The sequence below is a fragment of the Juglans regia genome, chromosome 8 (assembly GCF_001411555.2).
Source record: "Juglans regia cultivar Chandler chromosome 8, Walnut 2.0, whole genome shotgun sequence".
NCBI classification, from domain to species: domain Eukaryota; kingdom Viridiplantae; phylum Streptophyta; class Magnoliopsida; order Fagales; family Juglandaceae; genus Juglans; species Juglans regia.
In genome coordinates this window covers 22154504-22171930 of record NC_049908.1, presented here as the reverse complement: position 1 = coordinate 22171930, position 17427 = coordinate 22154504, and the positions used below count along the sequence as shown (strand labels likewise).

Below are 17427 nucleotides of genomic sequence, written 5' to 3'. Positions count from 1 at the left end.
ACAAGCATGACAACACCACCGTAAGACGCTGCTATGGAGGCCGCACATCCACTCCATCACTCGGTTAGCCCCTGTTTTTAATCATCAAAACTGAGCACTCCATTTTCCCCCACCGTGAGACGGGTTTTACCACCAAGCCGCTACCAGTCCCCTCCTTTCAAGTTCTAGCATGTTTGCATCGCCGTCCATCGTGGATCAACCACTGGCCAGCATCATCTCTCACTCTCTCTACGTTAAAGGGTGCCCCCCCCCCTCGAAAACTTCGCATGACATGGCTCCTCCTTGCGCAACCACCGACAACCAATAGTGAGGACAAGTCGCTGCAGACAGCTGCAACAGAGAGAGCCGAAGAACCTTTCATCACCACCAAACACCGCCCATCCCACGCGTTGCCCGTATGTGAGATTTCTCTCTATCCCTCGATTTCCAGCTCTACCTTCCTTTAGCTCTCTCTCTCTCTCTCTCTCTCTCTCTCTCTCTTTCAGTGCGCTGCCGTTGGGACAGCCTCCGCCCACCACAACTCAGCTCCACCACGATCTCCTTCCTTCACGGTGAGCTCCTGTCGCACATCTTCCCTCACTTGTGAGTTTCGGAAATATATGGTTCTAAGTGCTGCAATTACATGAAATTAGTGGGTAGGGGGAGATATTTATGAGATTACCATTTTGCCCTTAAGCCAAGTAGGATTTGAATGTATTTTTTTTAAAATGGGTTTTGAATGGGCCTTGTTTTAGGTTTGGGTTTGGTTTTATGTTTAGCTTGTGTTTTACAAAAGCTTTTGTAGCTCAGACTTGTCTTTAATTGAAGTTGAGTTTTGAGATGGATTTATGTTTTATTAAGTGGATAATGAGGATTTTGGAAAGTTGTGGTATTTTAAGGTTATGAGGATTTTTAGGTATTGAAAGATTAAAATAGGTTATTTTAAAATTTTAGGATTAAATATTGAAGTATGTGATTAATTGGAAATTTACTAAAATTACGTGATTATTTTTTAGGTGATGATTAATTATTGTTCGACATTTTGAGGAAAATTCCGAAAAAGCTAGGAAGTTCAGGTAAGCGGGATTCCTATGCTAGACTTTGCATTAAATAAAAAGAATTGAGGTCCTTTTCAGAAAATGTGCATGTTTTGCTATGACAAGAAATTTGAAAACAACCTCAGATATTTATTCTGCATTAGTCATGAGATTCTATTTAAGAAGAACATATTTTCTGTCATGACTGGTGTAGACATGAGCTTATTTTTGACATTCTGTTCCTGAACTTTGAAAAAGGAGCGAATATGAAATTTGTGCATAAATAATGTTGTGATATGATTTTGTTCAGTACATTGTTTGGATAAGACGTGATTTCTGAAAACCTTTGGCATGACTCTCTGATTCTGAATTTGATTCTGTTTCCGCTCTGTTCAGTTACGGCCCTGCCACGGGTGATAATAGTGGCATATGGCCCAACCACGGGTAATAATAGTGGATACGGCCCAACCACGGGTTATAATAGTGGATACGGCCCAACCACGGGTAATAATAATGGATACGGCCCTGCCACGGGTTATAGTAGTGGTCTTTGTTTTTAGTGCACACCTTGGTGACAGAGTGTTTTATGTTCTGCTTGGCTATCCGCAGATGCACAACCCTACCACGGGGGTTATACATGGTCTCTGTTCTGATATGATGTTCTGATGATGATGATGATCATTTATGCTATGCCAAAGAATATTTTTGAATGAGATTATTTCTAAATTTTTGCTCTGATATTTTGATAACATGTTTTGCTTCCGCACTCTGAAAATGAAAATGTTTTGTTCTGCATTCTGATTTCTGTAAATGCTCATGTTTACACACTGGTATATGTTCTCTGCTTACTGAGTTGTTGATAACTCACCCCTTATCTCCATATATTTTTTAGATAATTTTGATGCTTCAGCTGGAGAACAAGAGTAGAAAGTTTAGCAATGTGTGATGACCGTAGTGGAATAAGTGACTGAGGGTACAAATGCTTATGTGAGAGTCGTAGTTAGTAAACTAATTAATTTTTCGGGTATTTGATTTGATGAGTTGAGGATGTTTTCGAGTTTTTTGGAGAATTTCTAATTTATGTTATTGGGGATTTCTTTATTTTCGCCATGGAGGAACTTAGATTTTTGGATTGATTAAATGGATTAATATTTTATGGGATTTTCTGGATTTTATAGTTGTGTTATTTAAGTTAATTTTAAGTATTAAGAGCTAACTCTCCGGACCTCCAGGAACGGGGTGTTACAAAAAGGGTGTGTATAAACCTTGTGCGTGTATAAGGTATTGTACATAGGGAATAGTTGAATCACAATGTGCTAGGTGATTACAAGTGTAGAAGGTGTTCTATACGGATTCTTTATAGCAGTACTGCTCAATGGTGTAATAGGTTTCTATCTCCACTTGAAGGAGGTTGAATAGTGAATTCAGGAATTCTCAAGGGGTAGCTTGAGGCAAGGACGTAGGCAGTAGGGCTGAACCTCATTAAAATACTGAGTTTGCTTCTTTTTTACCCTTACTCTTTATATTTCCGGTTATTTCATATTTTGTTCATATTTTATATTGTGTTTTTGGTTTATAATTGTTAATTTTTAAATATAACTCAATTCACCCCCTCTTGTGTTAGTCATCAGGGCAACAATTGGTATCAGAGTAATAGCTTCTTTATAAGATTAACTATCTTTTGAGTTAAAATCTTATGGCTAACGTGCAGCTGCCTTTGGTGAATGTCGATCCAGTAGATTTTTTGGAGATAATTACATATTCTGGAAAGTTAGAATGAAAATATTCCACTAGGTTCATGGTTGACAAATTTGGAAATGCTTTGTAAATGAACCTTATATCCCAATAAAAGTTGTTGATAGGGTAAAGGTTAAAAAGGAAGAAGAAGAATTTGATCGTGAAGATGAGAGAATTCTAACATTGAATTCAACGACTATAAATTTCTTATATAATGCTCTTAATGGGAATGAGTTCAATAGAATAATGACTTACAAGACGACAAAGGAAATTTGGGATAACTTGGAAGTAACTTATGAAGGAACCTCGAAAGTCAAGGAATCAAAAATCTATATTCCTACACATGAATATGAAATGTTTAAAATGAATGAAGATGAATCTATTTCTACCATGTACACTAGTTTTACTAACATTATAAACGAACGGCTTGACAACTCTTAGCAAGGTTTATTCCAGCTTGGAGATAGTACGAACAATTCTCAACTCTCTGGCAAAATGCTGGAAATAAAAAATGATAGTGATTCTTGAAGCTAGAGATCTTAAGAAACTCGAAGTAAATGAACTCATCGAGTCACTTACCACCCATGAGTATACATTGAAAAGAGGATAAGAAGAAGGAAGGCTAAAGAAGAATGTTTCACTTAAAGTTGTTTCTCATGAAAGCGAAAGTGACAAAGATGAGGGAATTGACGATAAAGATGAAGAAGTTGCGATGATAACAAGGAGAATTAAGAGATTTTTAAAATTAAATAAAGCTCCTTCAAGGAAATCGTTTAAAACGTTTTCCACGAAAGATACATGTAAAAATGACTCTTTAACTTGTTACAAATGCAATAAGCCTGGACATATCAAGGCAGATTGTCCTCTGCTAAGCAAAAATCGAAACAAGGGCAAGAAAGCAATGAAAGCTACATGGGATGATGATTCAAGTAGCTTAGATAGTGAAGCAAGCAATGGAGAATCAGCAAGTTTTGTCTTATGGCTAAAGATGACCTCGAGGTAACAAATCTTGACAATATTGAAAATCTTTTATACGAGAAATTGCAAAATGTTTTGGAAGAGTTATATGAGGAACTTGAGAAATTGGGTATCAAAATGCTACTTTGAAAAAAAAAATTCTTCTTTAACAAATGAAATTAATGTTTTAAGAAAAGAAAACACCGTTTTGAAATATGAAAATCATAAATTGATGAACATATTGATTTATAAAAGATTGTTGAAAACTTTACAAATGGAATAAGAAATTTTGAAAAACATCTTGGTAGTCAAAAATGTGTTTTTGACAAGGCAGGCATGGGATACATGCCAAAACAAAAAAACAAACCTTATAAAAACATCTTTGATAATCCTTCTAGATCAAAATCCAGTATTCAAACTTTTTTCCATAAAAATAAATTGTTCAAAGAAATATACTATTATAATCATTCAAGTTCTTCATATATGTCACATATTATCTATAATTTTTGTAATAGAAATGGTCATAATTATCATGCTTGTCCTATTAGAAGAAAGCATACAATGACAATTATGGCAATATGGGTACCTAAAGCATTCAAATCACTCCTTAGGCGGAACCGTCTCTTCCTCAGCATCAAAATCTGAGTAACCAAACACGGTAACGCAAGTAAGTATAACCCAAACAATCCTCAGGAATAAAAATGCATTTAATGCAACCAACATGTATGCAAATGATAAAATACGCATTATGTCCAAAACATCATTTTCCCCGAAAATAAACATTTCCAACACACGCCAAAATCCCAGTTAGCCCAAAAATGTCCATAACACATTTTCCCAGAAAATAGTTTACATAAAATCCAACGCAATCTATTTTCCCAGAAAATAGTCTATTTTTAACGTATACACCATGATCACCCCTATGGGTCATCCGCACACCCTGGCTTCGTAGCGATGCCCACTTCCACGCCCAACACGTTTGTGGTAAAACATCAACTACACAACAAGCGATGCCCAGTTCTGCGCCCGGCGCGTACGTGGCCAAGCATCCTCTAGTCCCCGCCAGCAGAAGGACCACGGAGTCAGCACGAGACCCTCTCGTCCGATCCCATTGTCACCCGGCGACAATCTAGGGAACGTCACTCAATATATTACGCTCTCGAGTGCCCAGAGGAGCTCCACCAAGATAATACCCCATCTTGGCTTGGGATTCGTGATACACACGCACCCAACAAATCATTTCACATGAAAACCCAGTTTTCAATAAACACATGAACATGAATTCAGTACACGAAAACTCAGTTTCCTTTACAAACATGATCATGCATGAAATCATGAAATGTACGTGTACCGACACTAATCAACGACCATCAATAACCAATCCCAACAAATCCAATCAAACAACTCCATTCACCAATCCATCCGACCCCCGTACTCCTCCTACTCAGTCCGGCAAAACCAATCAACAGTTCAAATATAGTGTAATGTGTTAGTGCATAAACATATTAAGTTCACAAGAATTCTTTGGAAAATACTTACAGTGCTATATAATAATTTCTGGAGGATCACGGAGGTGTAAGAAGTAGCACGCAGCAACAAAACAGTGCCAAATGCACTGTGGCCGTGGGTCTCAAAAACTCACTTTTGAACGGGTGCAAACGAAGACCCTAGATTGATAGGATAGGGCCTAGGGAGGTCGGTGAAGCTAGTGGTGGTGGTGGTTGGCCGTGGGTGGCGGCGCAAATGGTGGTTGAAGTGCAAAAATACCCAAAACAAAAATGGAGTTGGATGTACTTCACCGGTGATGGATCGGAGCTGGGGTTGGGTCCAATAGGTTGCTAGGAGGTCGAGGATGATGTGATGAAGAAATGGCGGCCAATGGTGGTGCGACGGTGGCGCGCGAGCACAAGAGGTGCCGTGGCTTGGTCGTGCGCGTGGGAGCTATCGGCGGCGAAGGAGGAGATGGGAACGGAGGGAAGTGTTCGCCGGTGGCCGGCTCACGGCATCGCTGGGTGGAGAAGAAGGATCGGACGGAGAGAGAGAGGTGGCCGGGTTGCGCAGGAGAGAAGCCGAAGGAGAAGAAAGAAGAAAGAAGAAAGAAAAAAAGAAGAAAAGAAGAAAGAGAAAGAAAAAGGAAGAAGAGAAAGAGGAAAAAGAAAAATGTAGGGAAAGAAATGAGGTACAATCCTAACATCTTGGGTCACAAAAATGATCCAACGGAAACGATTTTAAAACAGCTAGTGAAATAAAATATTTCAAACGCAGTGATTAAAATGAAAATAAATAATTAAACCCAATACTAAGTTAATTTAATTCGAGAAGAAATTTAAACACATAACAATAATTAATTTAAAGAAAACACTTCAAAAATAATTTTCGTAAACTAAAAATCATAAAAATAACCCAATTAAAAATCCAATAATTATAAAACAAGAGAATAAATTCTGAATCAATAAAAATAATTCCTCCATTAAAAATACACTAAAATACGGGGTGTTACAACCTCCCCCCTTAAATAAAAATTTCAAATTGGCAAGGTCAAATATTAAACTAAGACAGGATCAAGATTCGACTAAGAGAAGACATAAGGAACATACCGCTAGAGTCAATCAAACAAATATGGATATTGCTCCCTCATGTCGGCTTCTCTCTCCCAAGAGAAATCTTGAGCCAAATGATCACCCCATGCTACTTTCACCAAAGGTATTGACTTGGACCTTAATCTTTGCTCTTTCCAATCCACAATCTGTGTTGGGGCAACTTCATAAGGTCAGGCTGAAGTTGAACATGTCCAGGGTCAACAAAACGTGGCTCTTGTTGACCAAAACTTTTCTTCAACGATGACACATGGAACACATCATGAACATCCCCAAAATAGTCCGGCATGACAACTCTATAAGCAACAAGCCCTACCTTCTCTATGATTTGAAAAGGGCCAACATACCTCGGACTAAGCTTTCCTTTCTTACCGAAGCGCTTAACGCCTTTCATAGGAGAGACTTTGAGATAAACCCAATCGCCTACTTCAAAGGATAAGTCTCTTATTCTTGTATCTGCATAACTCTTCTGGCGACTTTGCGCTTCCGCCATTTTCTTCCTTATACATTGAACTTGATCCTTCATTTCTTGGATTATCTTAGGCCCAATTACTTTACTCTCACCAACTTCATCCCAACACAAGGGCGATCTGCACTTCCTTCCATACAAAGCTTCATACGGAGCCATTTGGATGGAGGAATGAAGCTATCATTATAAGCAAACTCAATTAACGACAGATGATTCTCCCAACTTCCTTGAAATTCCATTACACAAGACCGCAACATATCCTCCAGAGTCTGAATAGTGCGCTCTGATTGACCGTCTGTTTGAGGATGATATGCAGTACTGAACTTCAACTTTGTGCCTAAAGCTGCTTGCAAACTTTTCCAAAAATGAGAGGTGAACCGCGGGTCCCGATCCGATACAATACTTCTAGGTATACCGTGCAAACGCGCTATCTCTTTGACATACAATCGAGTAAACTTACCCAAGGAGTCTGTATTAATGATAGGCAAGAAATGAGCATTCTTGGTCAACCGATCAACAATCACCCAAATTGAGTTCTTCCCACTAGGGGTCCTCGGCAAGCCTACAACAAAGTCCATACAAATATCATCCCATTTCCACTCGGGAATAGGGAGAGGTTGCAGTCTACTAGCAGGTCTTTGATGCTCAGCCTTGACTTGACGACACGTGTCACATTTCTCAATAAACATGGCGATATCCATTTTCATCCATTCCCACTAGAAATTTCTCTTTAAATCTCGGTACATTTTTGTGCTACAGGATGAACTGAATAGGGAGCCGCATGAGCTTCTGCCAAAATTCGCTCTTTAAATTCTGAGTCTTGGGGAATCACTCTACTATCCCGAAACTGAAGGATACCATCCTTATCCAAGCTGTAATGCAAGGGTCCTCTAGACTTCCTGACTCTTTTTCTGATAGCTAACAACTTAGAATCTTTCCTTTGGAGAGTCTTCAATTCTTCAAAATCAACTACTCGGACATCTAAATCTAAAGATAACAATTCCTCTTGTTGTGAGCTCTCAATAAGAAGTCTTCTCATCCCACAGAGGAGAGAGTCCAAACCTGATGACTCTGCCTCGTCCACTTGTTGAGACTTTCTACTCAAAGCATCAGCGACTAGATTCGCCTTTCCTGGATGATACTTGATCTCGCATTGGTAGTCGCTAACCAATTCCAACCACCGCCTCTGCCTCATATTGAGATTGTTCTGGGTAAACAAGTGTTTCAAACTCTTATGATCGGTGTAAACTTCACAGATTTCACCATATAGATAATGCTGCCAAATCTTAAGAGCAAAAACTATAGCCGCCAATTCCAAATCATGTGTGGGATAATTCCTCATGGGTTTTTAGCTGACGAGATGCATAAGCAACAACTCGTCCCTCTTGCATAAGAACACATCCCAACCCAAACTTGGATGCATCACTAAAAATCACAAAGGGCTTGTGTGGCTCCAGGAGTGCCAAAATAGGTGCAGTTGTCAACCGCTTCTTCAACTCTAAGAAGCTTCTCTCGCATCTATCTGACCATATAAACTCTGTATTCTTCTTAGTCAAGGCAGTGAGAGGTCTGACTAATCGAGAAAATCCCTCCACAAATCTTCGATAATAGCAGGCAAGTCCCAGAAAACTCCGTATCTCACGTACTGTTGACGGGCGAGGCCATGACAATACCGCTTCCACTTTACTTGAATCTACTGCCACTCCCTCTTGGGAAATCACATGACCAAGAAACTTAACTTCTCGCAACCAAAATTCGTACTTACTCAGTTTGGCATACAACTGATGCTCTTTTAATTTCCCAAGTACCAAATGAAGATGACAAGCATGTTCTTCGTAGTCCCAAGAATAAATCAGAATGTCATCAAGAAACACCACCACAAAAGAATCCAAAAAGGTACGAAACACCCAATTCATCAGATCCATAAAAGCGGTAAGGGCATTAGCTAACCCAAAAGACATCACTTTAAATTCGTAATGCCCATACCTCGTTCTAAAAGCGGTCTTAGGTACATCCTTGTCTCTTATTCTCAACTGATGGTATCCTGATCTCAAGTCAATCTTCGAGAAGATGGCTGCCCCTTGAAGCTGATCAAATAAGTCGTCAATTCTAGGAAGTGGGTATTTGTTCTTGATGGTCACCTTGTTAAGCTCACGATAGTCTATACACATTCTGAGAGTACCATCCTTCTTCTTGACAAATAAAACAGGTGCTCCCCACGGCAAAGTACTAGGCTGAATAAACCCCTTATCAACCAATTATTGCAATTGAGTCTTCAACTCCTTTAACTCGGCCGGTGCCATGCGGTAAGGAGCCTTATGCACAGGAGCCGCCCCAGGTTCCAGATCAATAGAAAATTCCATCTTCCGAACTGGAGGCAGCCCGGGTAACTCGTCCACGAACACATCAGGAAATTCTTCCACAACTGGAATATCCACTATAGACCTCTTCTCAGACGGTGTAGACACCACTTGAACCAAATAAGCATCTGCACCACAAGCTATATCCTTCCTTGCTTGAACAGCCGATATAACTACCGGTTTCGCTTTCAATTTACTTCCCATAAATTCCAAATAGTCTCCTTCCGGAAGCTGCAAGCCAATCACCCGACTTCTACAATTTATGTTTGCACAATAATGATGCAGCCAATCCATACCCAGGATTATATCAAACCCCAACAACTTGAATACAATTAAATCTGCCTCAAGTGTCTTTTCACCAAAAACCAAAGGACAACCCAAAGCAACCTTGGAGCAACACACAATCTCGCCATTGGGAAGAGCCACCACCAAGGATTGTGGTAGAGGTTCTGTGATTAAGTTGCACATCTGTGCAAACGTAGCGGACACAAAGGATTGAGACGCCCCAGAATCAAACAGGGTACATGCATAAAAATCATATATACGAACTCTACTTGAAGCTAACACACACCAGTGAAATTTAACAAGCAACTCATACCAAACAACAAATCCGAAAAATTTAAACTAGAAAACGTACCAGTAATCACCCCTGCATCGTGGGTCTCTGGATCCTTATGGTCCACATCACCTGGGGTCATAGCATAGACCCGTGCTTGAACCAATTGCCTCTGGCCGTCCCTGCCACCACGTCGTCCTCCTCTACCTCCTTGAGCTTGATTGGGGCACTCATGAGCAAAGTGACCCGGCTGGCCACATCTAAAACACTGAATTCCCCGCTGACCACATTCGCCCTCATGAGCTCTACTACACCTAGGGCACACTGGAGTCTGGCCTCTAGCACGAACACCGGAGGTTGTCTGTGAACGGGCCCCAGTCCTCTGAACAATCTTTTGTGGAGATCCAGAACTGCTTCCCTCGCCAACAAAACTCCGCCTTTTCTGGCCCGGAGGGGAGCCCACTGCAAAGTTATTCTCCCGCACTGTGATACTGGCCAAGTCCACCAACTTCTGAAATTCCATAATCTGAAGACAAGCCACTTGTCTACGTATATCGTGGCGCAGACCCTCCTGAAAACGCTCAACTCGCAACTCTTTGGTGGCAATGAGGTGAGGAGCGAACTGCCCAAGCTCCATGAATTTCCTTGCATATTGTTCAACCGTCATATCACCTTGAACCAAATCATTGAACTCTCTAGCCTTTTGTCGTCTCACCGAAATAGGGAAGAAACGGTCGTCAAATTCCTTCTTAAAACGCTGCCATGACACTGCAGCAAAAGATCCCAACTCCATTTCTAGGAGTTGCCGCTTCGTCTGCCACCAATTAGCTGCTTCACCTTGCAGCATATAACTCCCATACAATACCATCTGGGCTTCAATGCACCCACATACTTCAAACGTCCTCTCAAGGTCTTCAATCCATCTTCTGGACTTTAATGGATCCTCATCCCCAATAAAGGCAGGGGTCCTATGCGCCAAGAAGCGCTCATTGGTGCATCCAGTCTGCACTGCCCTACTCTGGTCACCCTGCTGTGGTCGGAAGTTCTGCTAGAGAAATTCCGTCATCCTATTCAACGGCCTAGCCATGGCGTAGTTCCCATCACCCCTAGGTAACTCATCCTCGGGCACATCAATTGGCCTCCTTGGTCTCACCATTTTCCTGTCAAGAGTAATCCTCAACCCCACTTAAATTCCTGGACAAATCAATCACGACCCAAAAGCAACATAATAAGAATACAATAACATAAAATAACATAAATACAATCAAACATAAAATAAAATAATCATAAACTCATAATATAAATTAAATAATTTAACTTACCACACTTTTAAAAAAATTATTTTAAAATAATAAATAATAATAATAATAAAAATAATTTCAAGTACTATCCTAAGGGACATGTTGTTTTACCCAGAGCCGAACTGCTCTGATACCACCTGTGGCGCCCCCAACCCCCCTTAAATAAAAACATGGGGATCGAGACACCCGGATGATGACAACATGGTCACGCATCCCGACATAAGTGTCAAGTGTGTGTACATGCAATAGTGTACAGAACTAATGCAGCGGATTAGTCAACTAAGTACCAGAATTTAAATACAATCTAAACATCAGTAGAGGTTTAAATAGTAGTTATACAGTCATCCAAAAATAAAGTTTAACACATGTCCCAAATAACAAATGAGTGATCTCAAATCACTATTCAGGCAGAGCTGTCTCCTCAGGCTCACTCTCATCCTCCTCTGCATCAAAATCTGCGTTACCAAACACGATACCGCAGGTAAGTATAACCCAAACAATCCCCATGAATAAAAATGCATTTAATGCAACCAACATGCATGCATATGATAAAATACGCATTATGTCCAAAATATCATTTTCCCCGACAATGAACATTTCCAACACACGCCAAAATCCCAGTTGGCCCAAAAATATCTATAACACATTTTTCTCAGAAAATGGTTTACACAAAATCCAACGCACTCTATTTTCCCAGAAAATAGTCCATTTTTAATGTATGCACCATGATCTCCCCTATGGGCCATCCGCACACCCTGGCTTCGTAGCGATGCCCATTTCCGTGCTCAACACGTTCGTGGTAAAACATCCACTACACAACGAGCGATGCCCAGTTCTGCGCCCAGCGCGTACGTGGCCAAGCATCCTCTAGTCCCCGCCAGCAGAAGGACCACGGAGTCGGCACGAGACCCTCTCGTCCGATCCCATTGTCGCCCGGCGACAATTCAGGGGACGTCACTCAGTATATTATGCTCCCGAGTGACCAGAGGAGCTCCACCTAGATAATAATACCCCATCTCGGCTTGGGGTTCATGATACATACGCACCCAACAAATCATTTCATATGAAAACCCAGTTTTTAATAAACACATGAATATGAATGCAATACACGAAAACCCAGTTTCCTTTCAAACATGATCATGCATGAAATCATAAAATGTACATGTACCGACACTAATCAACAACCATCAATAACCAATCCCAACAAATCCAATCAAACAACTCAATTCACCAATCCATCCTACCCCCGTACTCCTCGGACTCAGTCCGGCAAAACCAATCAACAGTTCAAGTACAGTGTAATGTGTTAGTACATAAATACATTAAATTCACAAGAATTCTTTGGAAAATACTTACAGTGCTATATAATAATTTCCAGAGGATCATGGAGGTGTAAGAAGCAGCACGCAGCAACAAAACAGTGCCAAATGCACTGTGGCCGTGGGTCTCAAAAACCCACTTCTGAACGGGTGCAAACGAAGACCCGAGATTGATAGGATAGGGCCTAGGGAGGTCGGTGAAGCTAATGGTGGTGGTAGTTGGCAGTGGGTGGCGGCGCAAATGGTGGTTGAAGTGCAAAAATACCCAAAACGGAAACGGAGTTGGATGTGCTTCACCGGTGACGAATCAGAGCTGGGGTTGGGTCCAATGGGTTGCTAGGTGGTCGAGGATGATGTGGTGAAAAAATGACAGCCAATGGTGGTGCGACGGTGGCGCGCGAGCACAAGAGGTGCCGCAGCTTGGTGAGCTACCAGCGGCGTGTGCAGGTGCGCGCAAGGGCCGTGCGCATGGGCGTGCGCCCCTTAACCTCGGTGGCCCGCATGCTGGGCACCCCGTGCGTGTCAGCGCGCGAGCCAAGGCATGCATGCATGCTGGGTTCCCCGGGCGTGACACAGCACGAGCCAAGTCATGCATATAGGCTTGCCGAGGTGTTGTCCTTGCCCTCCAAGGTCAATGTTGAGGCTTGTCCCGAGGCCACTTTCCTAGGGGTTCTAACATGGCTTCCCGGTGGCGCGTGATAGGTATGCCCTTGATAAGTATACTATATTATACTTAGTGTATATACTAACACTATACAAATACTATACTATAGATCATATTCATATTAGTAATATATGTGTACTATATAATATTATATACTATATAATATTCATTTCCGCACATAGCAATTAATTGGAAGAAATGATGGGCTTCACTCCTTAACGATTTCTACCGATTTAAACTAGGCTTTGCATATGTTTAGGTGGCTTTTACATTCGGCGCTGAGTTGACTCAACCATGGTTGTTTAGCAAGTTTGCGTTCGAACGGATTCGACATCATTTGAATGCTTAGTTACCAAACAACCATTGCAGTGTTCGAATATGATAGTTTTTCATTAGAACAGAATATTCCTTTAATTAAGAAGAGTTCGAACGGATATAATTTATGTTCAAACTGATATTGTCCTTTTGGCTAAACAGTGAAGATTTAGTATTGTTCGAATGAGATTCTATTTCAATCGAATATATGTGTGTTTAGTTCGAACTTAGTGGTTAGCTTTTAGATTGTACTTATTGTTAGTTCGAACAGAATATTTACTGTTCGAACGAAATGTTTCTATTCAATTCCAACATATTTCTTTAATATAATATGTTTGCACAATTTTATTAATATTTTATTTATATTCATTGTGGCTTTATGATTAACAATGAACTAAAGGGAGCTACTGGACGAAAACGTGGTTGAGAAGCTGGCTAACCTAGTGGAGAAGCTAGTGCTCAGCCGCGGAGACCAATATTGGTCAAGCGGAAGATCATTCTAGATGACTTTCGCAATATTGTGTGGGATGGACAAAGCATATACCCCATCATCACCCACCGAGGATGAGCACGGGTCTGTCAGCAAAGGGGTGTTCCCTATTTGGACATGGTCGGTGAGTTCTATCGTACCATGGGCGAGATGGAGGTTGATGCATATTCCTTCACCTTTACCATTCGGGGAGTGAGTATTGCTATCTCCCCCTCTGTTACTTATGATTTTATTGGTATCGCAGACCTGCACCAGCTGCAACGCCTGTGCCAAAGGTAGGGACAATTGGTGAGGGTGATAGAGAGGACGATACTCCAGCAGATGACGGTCTCACAGAGGATAAGGTTCGTCAGATGATGCTGGACTCTTTGGCTCCTCCATATGATGGCAGCATGTACTTTCCCGCCAAGATTTTTGTTTGAACAGAGACTAAACCATTCGAACAGATGTTAACTCGCTGTTCGAATATATTTTTGGCTGTTCGAACATATTTATAATTTTGAAACAATATATTTTGTCACAAAAGATGTAATTCGAATGGATATTTATCCATTCCAACGCCTTGAGAACGTCATCCATGTTTTGAGATGAAATTTAAATTTCATCCCAAATTAGTATTTTTAGGGATGAAATTAAATTCGTCCCTAATACATTTTGTCTCTAAAAGTAAAATTTGTTGTAGTGTGAACCCTCATGTCATGAGAACAACCATGCATCATTATTATTCTTTGGTTGAAAATACTATGTACGTAAGCCAAATCAACTGCCAAAACCATGAATTATTACCATAATTATTTTATGGTTCACGTGCTTGTCACATGTCTATATAATTAATATATTTGTACATACTATAAATATTAGTGTTTGAATTTTACACTTAATCACATCACACAATGCGAAGTGGGGCTAATCGACATCCATTTTCGTGGAAGGTTCACCATGCCAAAAAGTCAAAAGAAAGACTCAAAAGTAGTCCTCCACAATCGTTTAATCTTATACGATGCATGGCGTGTAATCTGGTTTGAAAAAAGTGATCGCGTATTTCGCATCCAATTTCCTGAAAATAAGTAGGTGTGTGTAATTTCCTGATCACCCTTGTCGCACGTCCTTTCCGTTTCTTCTTTTTAATACTCGGTTATTTCATGTTAAGGCAGTAGCATCACCAGCTGTACTGCGTCCACTCCATTCATATAAAGAGTCTATGTGTAGGAGAAAATATTTCAGAAGAGTCATCTGTAAACATCTTTGTTATATTGTTATAACTGAAAGGATGCTCTGACATGCAATATTTCTGGAAATTCTGTGTAATCGACTGTGTACTGAGAAAACACAGAAAAAACAGAGTACTCTTTATTCATTGCCTTTTCTTTTCTTTTCTTTTTTGGTATTTTTTAATGAGTAAATTTTCAAATAAAATTTTTTATTTTTTGCTTGCTTGATTTGCTATCTGAGAAAGAAATTAAGTTCTTCCATCATGCTCATCTCAAATTCTTCTTACATACTCTTAGTAAAAACTTGACACATATTTTTATTAGTAGTATCAAATATTATATCAACCACATAAATCTTTATCAAAAGACTATCATCATTTTTGTGTTTAATGAAAATAGTTGTGTCGATTTTTCCTTTTGAAAAAACCTTTTTCAATCAATAAACCACGAGTCTTTCATACCAAGCTTTAGGAGCAGCTTGTTCGACCAGTCTGTTACTAGATCTGCGCTTGCCTATTAAAGCTTAACCAGGAAGGTAGATTTTTGTTTTCGGGTGGCCAAAGGATCGACCAGCACTCCTCCGTAAAAGGGATAAGGTAACATTTTAGGCCTATCTTTCCGTTTTTGCCTCACGATGAGATTAGTTGTTGATAGAGTTCCGTTTAGTGTACTTGACTTTGCTAATAGAAACTAGTTGATTTTGTTGTTGCAGGTTACGCTAATTGGAGATATCGTGTCGGGTCCAACACAAAGTGCACAAGGTTCAGTCATTAACATGTTATATTGTCGTACTAAATATCTTGTTGAACTCAAAACAGTAGGGATTAAACTTTTCTTTCAAGAGAAATATGCACATGCCGGCCACTACCTAAAGGCTATCAAGAAAACGAGATGAGAGCATTTGATCCAATTCTCCATAAATTTTTTTATAATTTAATTTAAAAAGTACATTTTCTAACAATTTTTCTTAAATTTTATTCATCTTTCAAAAACTTCATACATCTCATTTCCGATCATTTTTCTATTCTATCAAAATAATATTTCTATATTCTTTCTTTATTAATTTTTTCTTTCACTTCCATTTACAAACTTAACTACTCAATATGTTTTCTTATATTTTGAACTATTGAATATTTCAAACGAAAATTTAATTTTTTTGTGTGGATATGATAATATTTTTAAAATTAATATTTTTATATTTTCGTAATTAATTAATTTTTTAAAAATTATTATTTGAAATTATAATAAATATGAGTATGACAGAAAGTGTAAATGATTGGAAGAATAACTTATTTTATTTATTATAATAAAATATTGATAAAATCTGGTTTAGAGGATGAATAATGATTTCCTATATACGAGGAACCACTATTCATCTCCTAAACCTTTTTCATAAAATAGGGATTCGGACATAGGAATATTTTAATCAAAACCATAAAATAAATCTCAAATTATAGAGAAAGTGGTGCTTGGGGACACGGGATGTAAAAACTTGAGAGATTAGAAAAGAAAGGTTCTTTCATAGTATTACCTTATTCTTAATTACACAGTGCGAAGTGGGGCAAATCGACATCATCTCTATGCATATCCAAACATTTCTTGGATGCTTCACAATGCCTAAATGTCAAAAGAAAGACTCAAAAGTACTCCTCCACAATCTTTTAATCTATTCTTTATTGCAAACTGCGGAGTGGGCCGTGTAATCTGGGTTGAAAGAATGTGTGTAACACCCCGTTTCCGGAGGTCCGGAGAGTTAACTCTTAATACCTCAAATCAACTTAAATAGTACAATATAAAGTCCGGAGAATCCAATAAAATATTGATCAATTTAATCAATCCAAATATCTAAATTCCTCCATGGGGACGATAAATAAAAACTCAATAACATAAATTAAAAATTCTCTAAAACTCGAAATTATCCTTAACTCATCAAATCAAAATATCTGAAACATAAATTTGGTTTACTAACTACGACTCTCAAATAAGCACTTGTACCCTCGGCACTTATTCCACTCTGATCATCACACCTGCTAAAACTTTCTACTCTTGTTCTCCAGCTGAACCATAAAAAATATCTGAAAAATATGTGGAGATAAGGGGTGAGTTATCAACAACTCAGTAAGCAGAGGACATATACTAGTGTGTAAACATGAGCATTTACAGAAAACAAAATGCAGAACAAAATATTTTCTTTCAGAATGCAGAAACAGAATAATGTTTTCAAAATGTAGCGTCATAACATGTCATCAAAATATCAGAGCGAAAGATCGAAAATATTCATAATCAAAAATCCTTTTGGCATAGCATAAACTGAAACATCACATCTTATCTTATCAAATCAGAACAAATACCATGTTTAACCCCCGTGGTAGGGTTGTGCAAACCCCGATAGCTAACCGAGCAGAAACAGAATATGAATATTCCCCTTATTCATT

The 17427-nt window shown here is 39.4% G+C and overlaps 1 protein-coding gene across 1 annotated transcript; it reads right to left on the bottom strand.

Moving 5' to 3' along the window:
* Positions 1 to 9034: 9034 nt before the first annotated feature.
* On the bottom strand, positions 9035 to 10848 carry LOC118349211. The gene is made up of 3 exons (XM_035692816.1): positions 10777 to 10848; positions 9774 to 10719; positions 9035 to 9696 (listed from the first exon to the last, which is right to left on the bottom strand). The coding sequence occupies exons 1-3, from the start codon at positions 10846 to 10848 to the stop codon at positions 9035 to 9037; spliced, it is 1680 nt and encodes a 559-aa protein (XP_035548709.1).
* Positions 10849 to 17427: the final 6579 nt, after the last annotated feature.

Excerpts from the sequence above, each read along its gene's own strand:
- LOC118349211 (XM_035692816.1), bottom strand. The coding sequence starts at position 10,848 with ATGGTGAGACCAAGGAGGCCAATTGATGTGCCCGAGGATGAGTTACCT. Across the intron at positions 10,720-10,776 it reads GTGATGGGAACTACGCCATG|GGTGACCAGAGTAGGGCAGT; the intron begins GCTAGGCCGTTG and ends CGACCACAGCAG. Across the intron at positions 9,697-9,773 it reads CGATGCAGGGGTGATTACTG|CTTCAAGTAGAGTTCGTATA; the intron begins GTACGTTTTCTA and ends GGTGTGTGTTAG.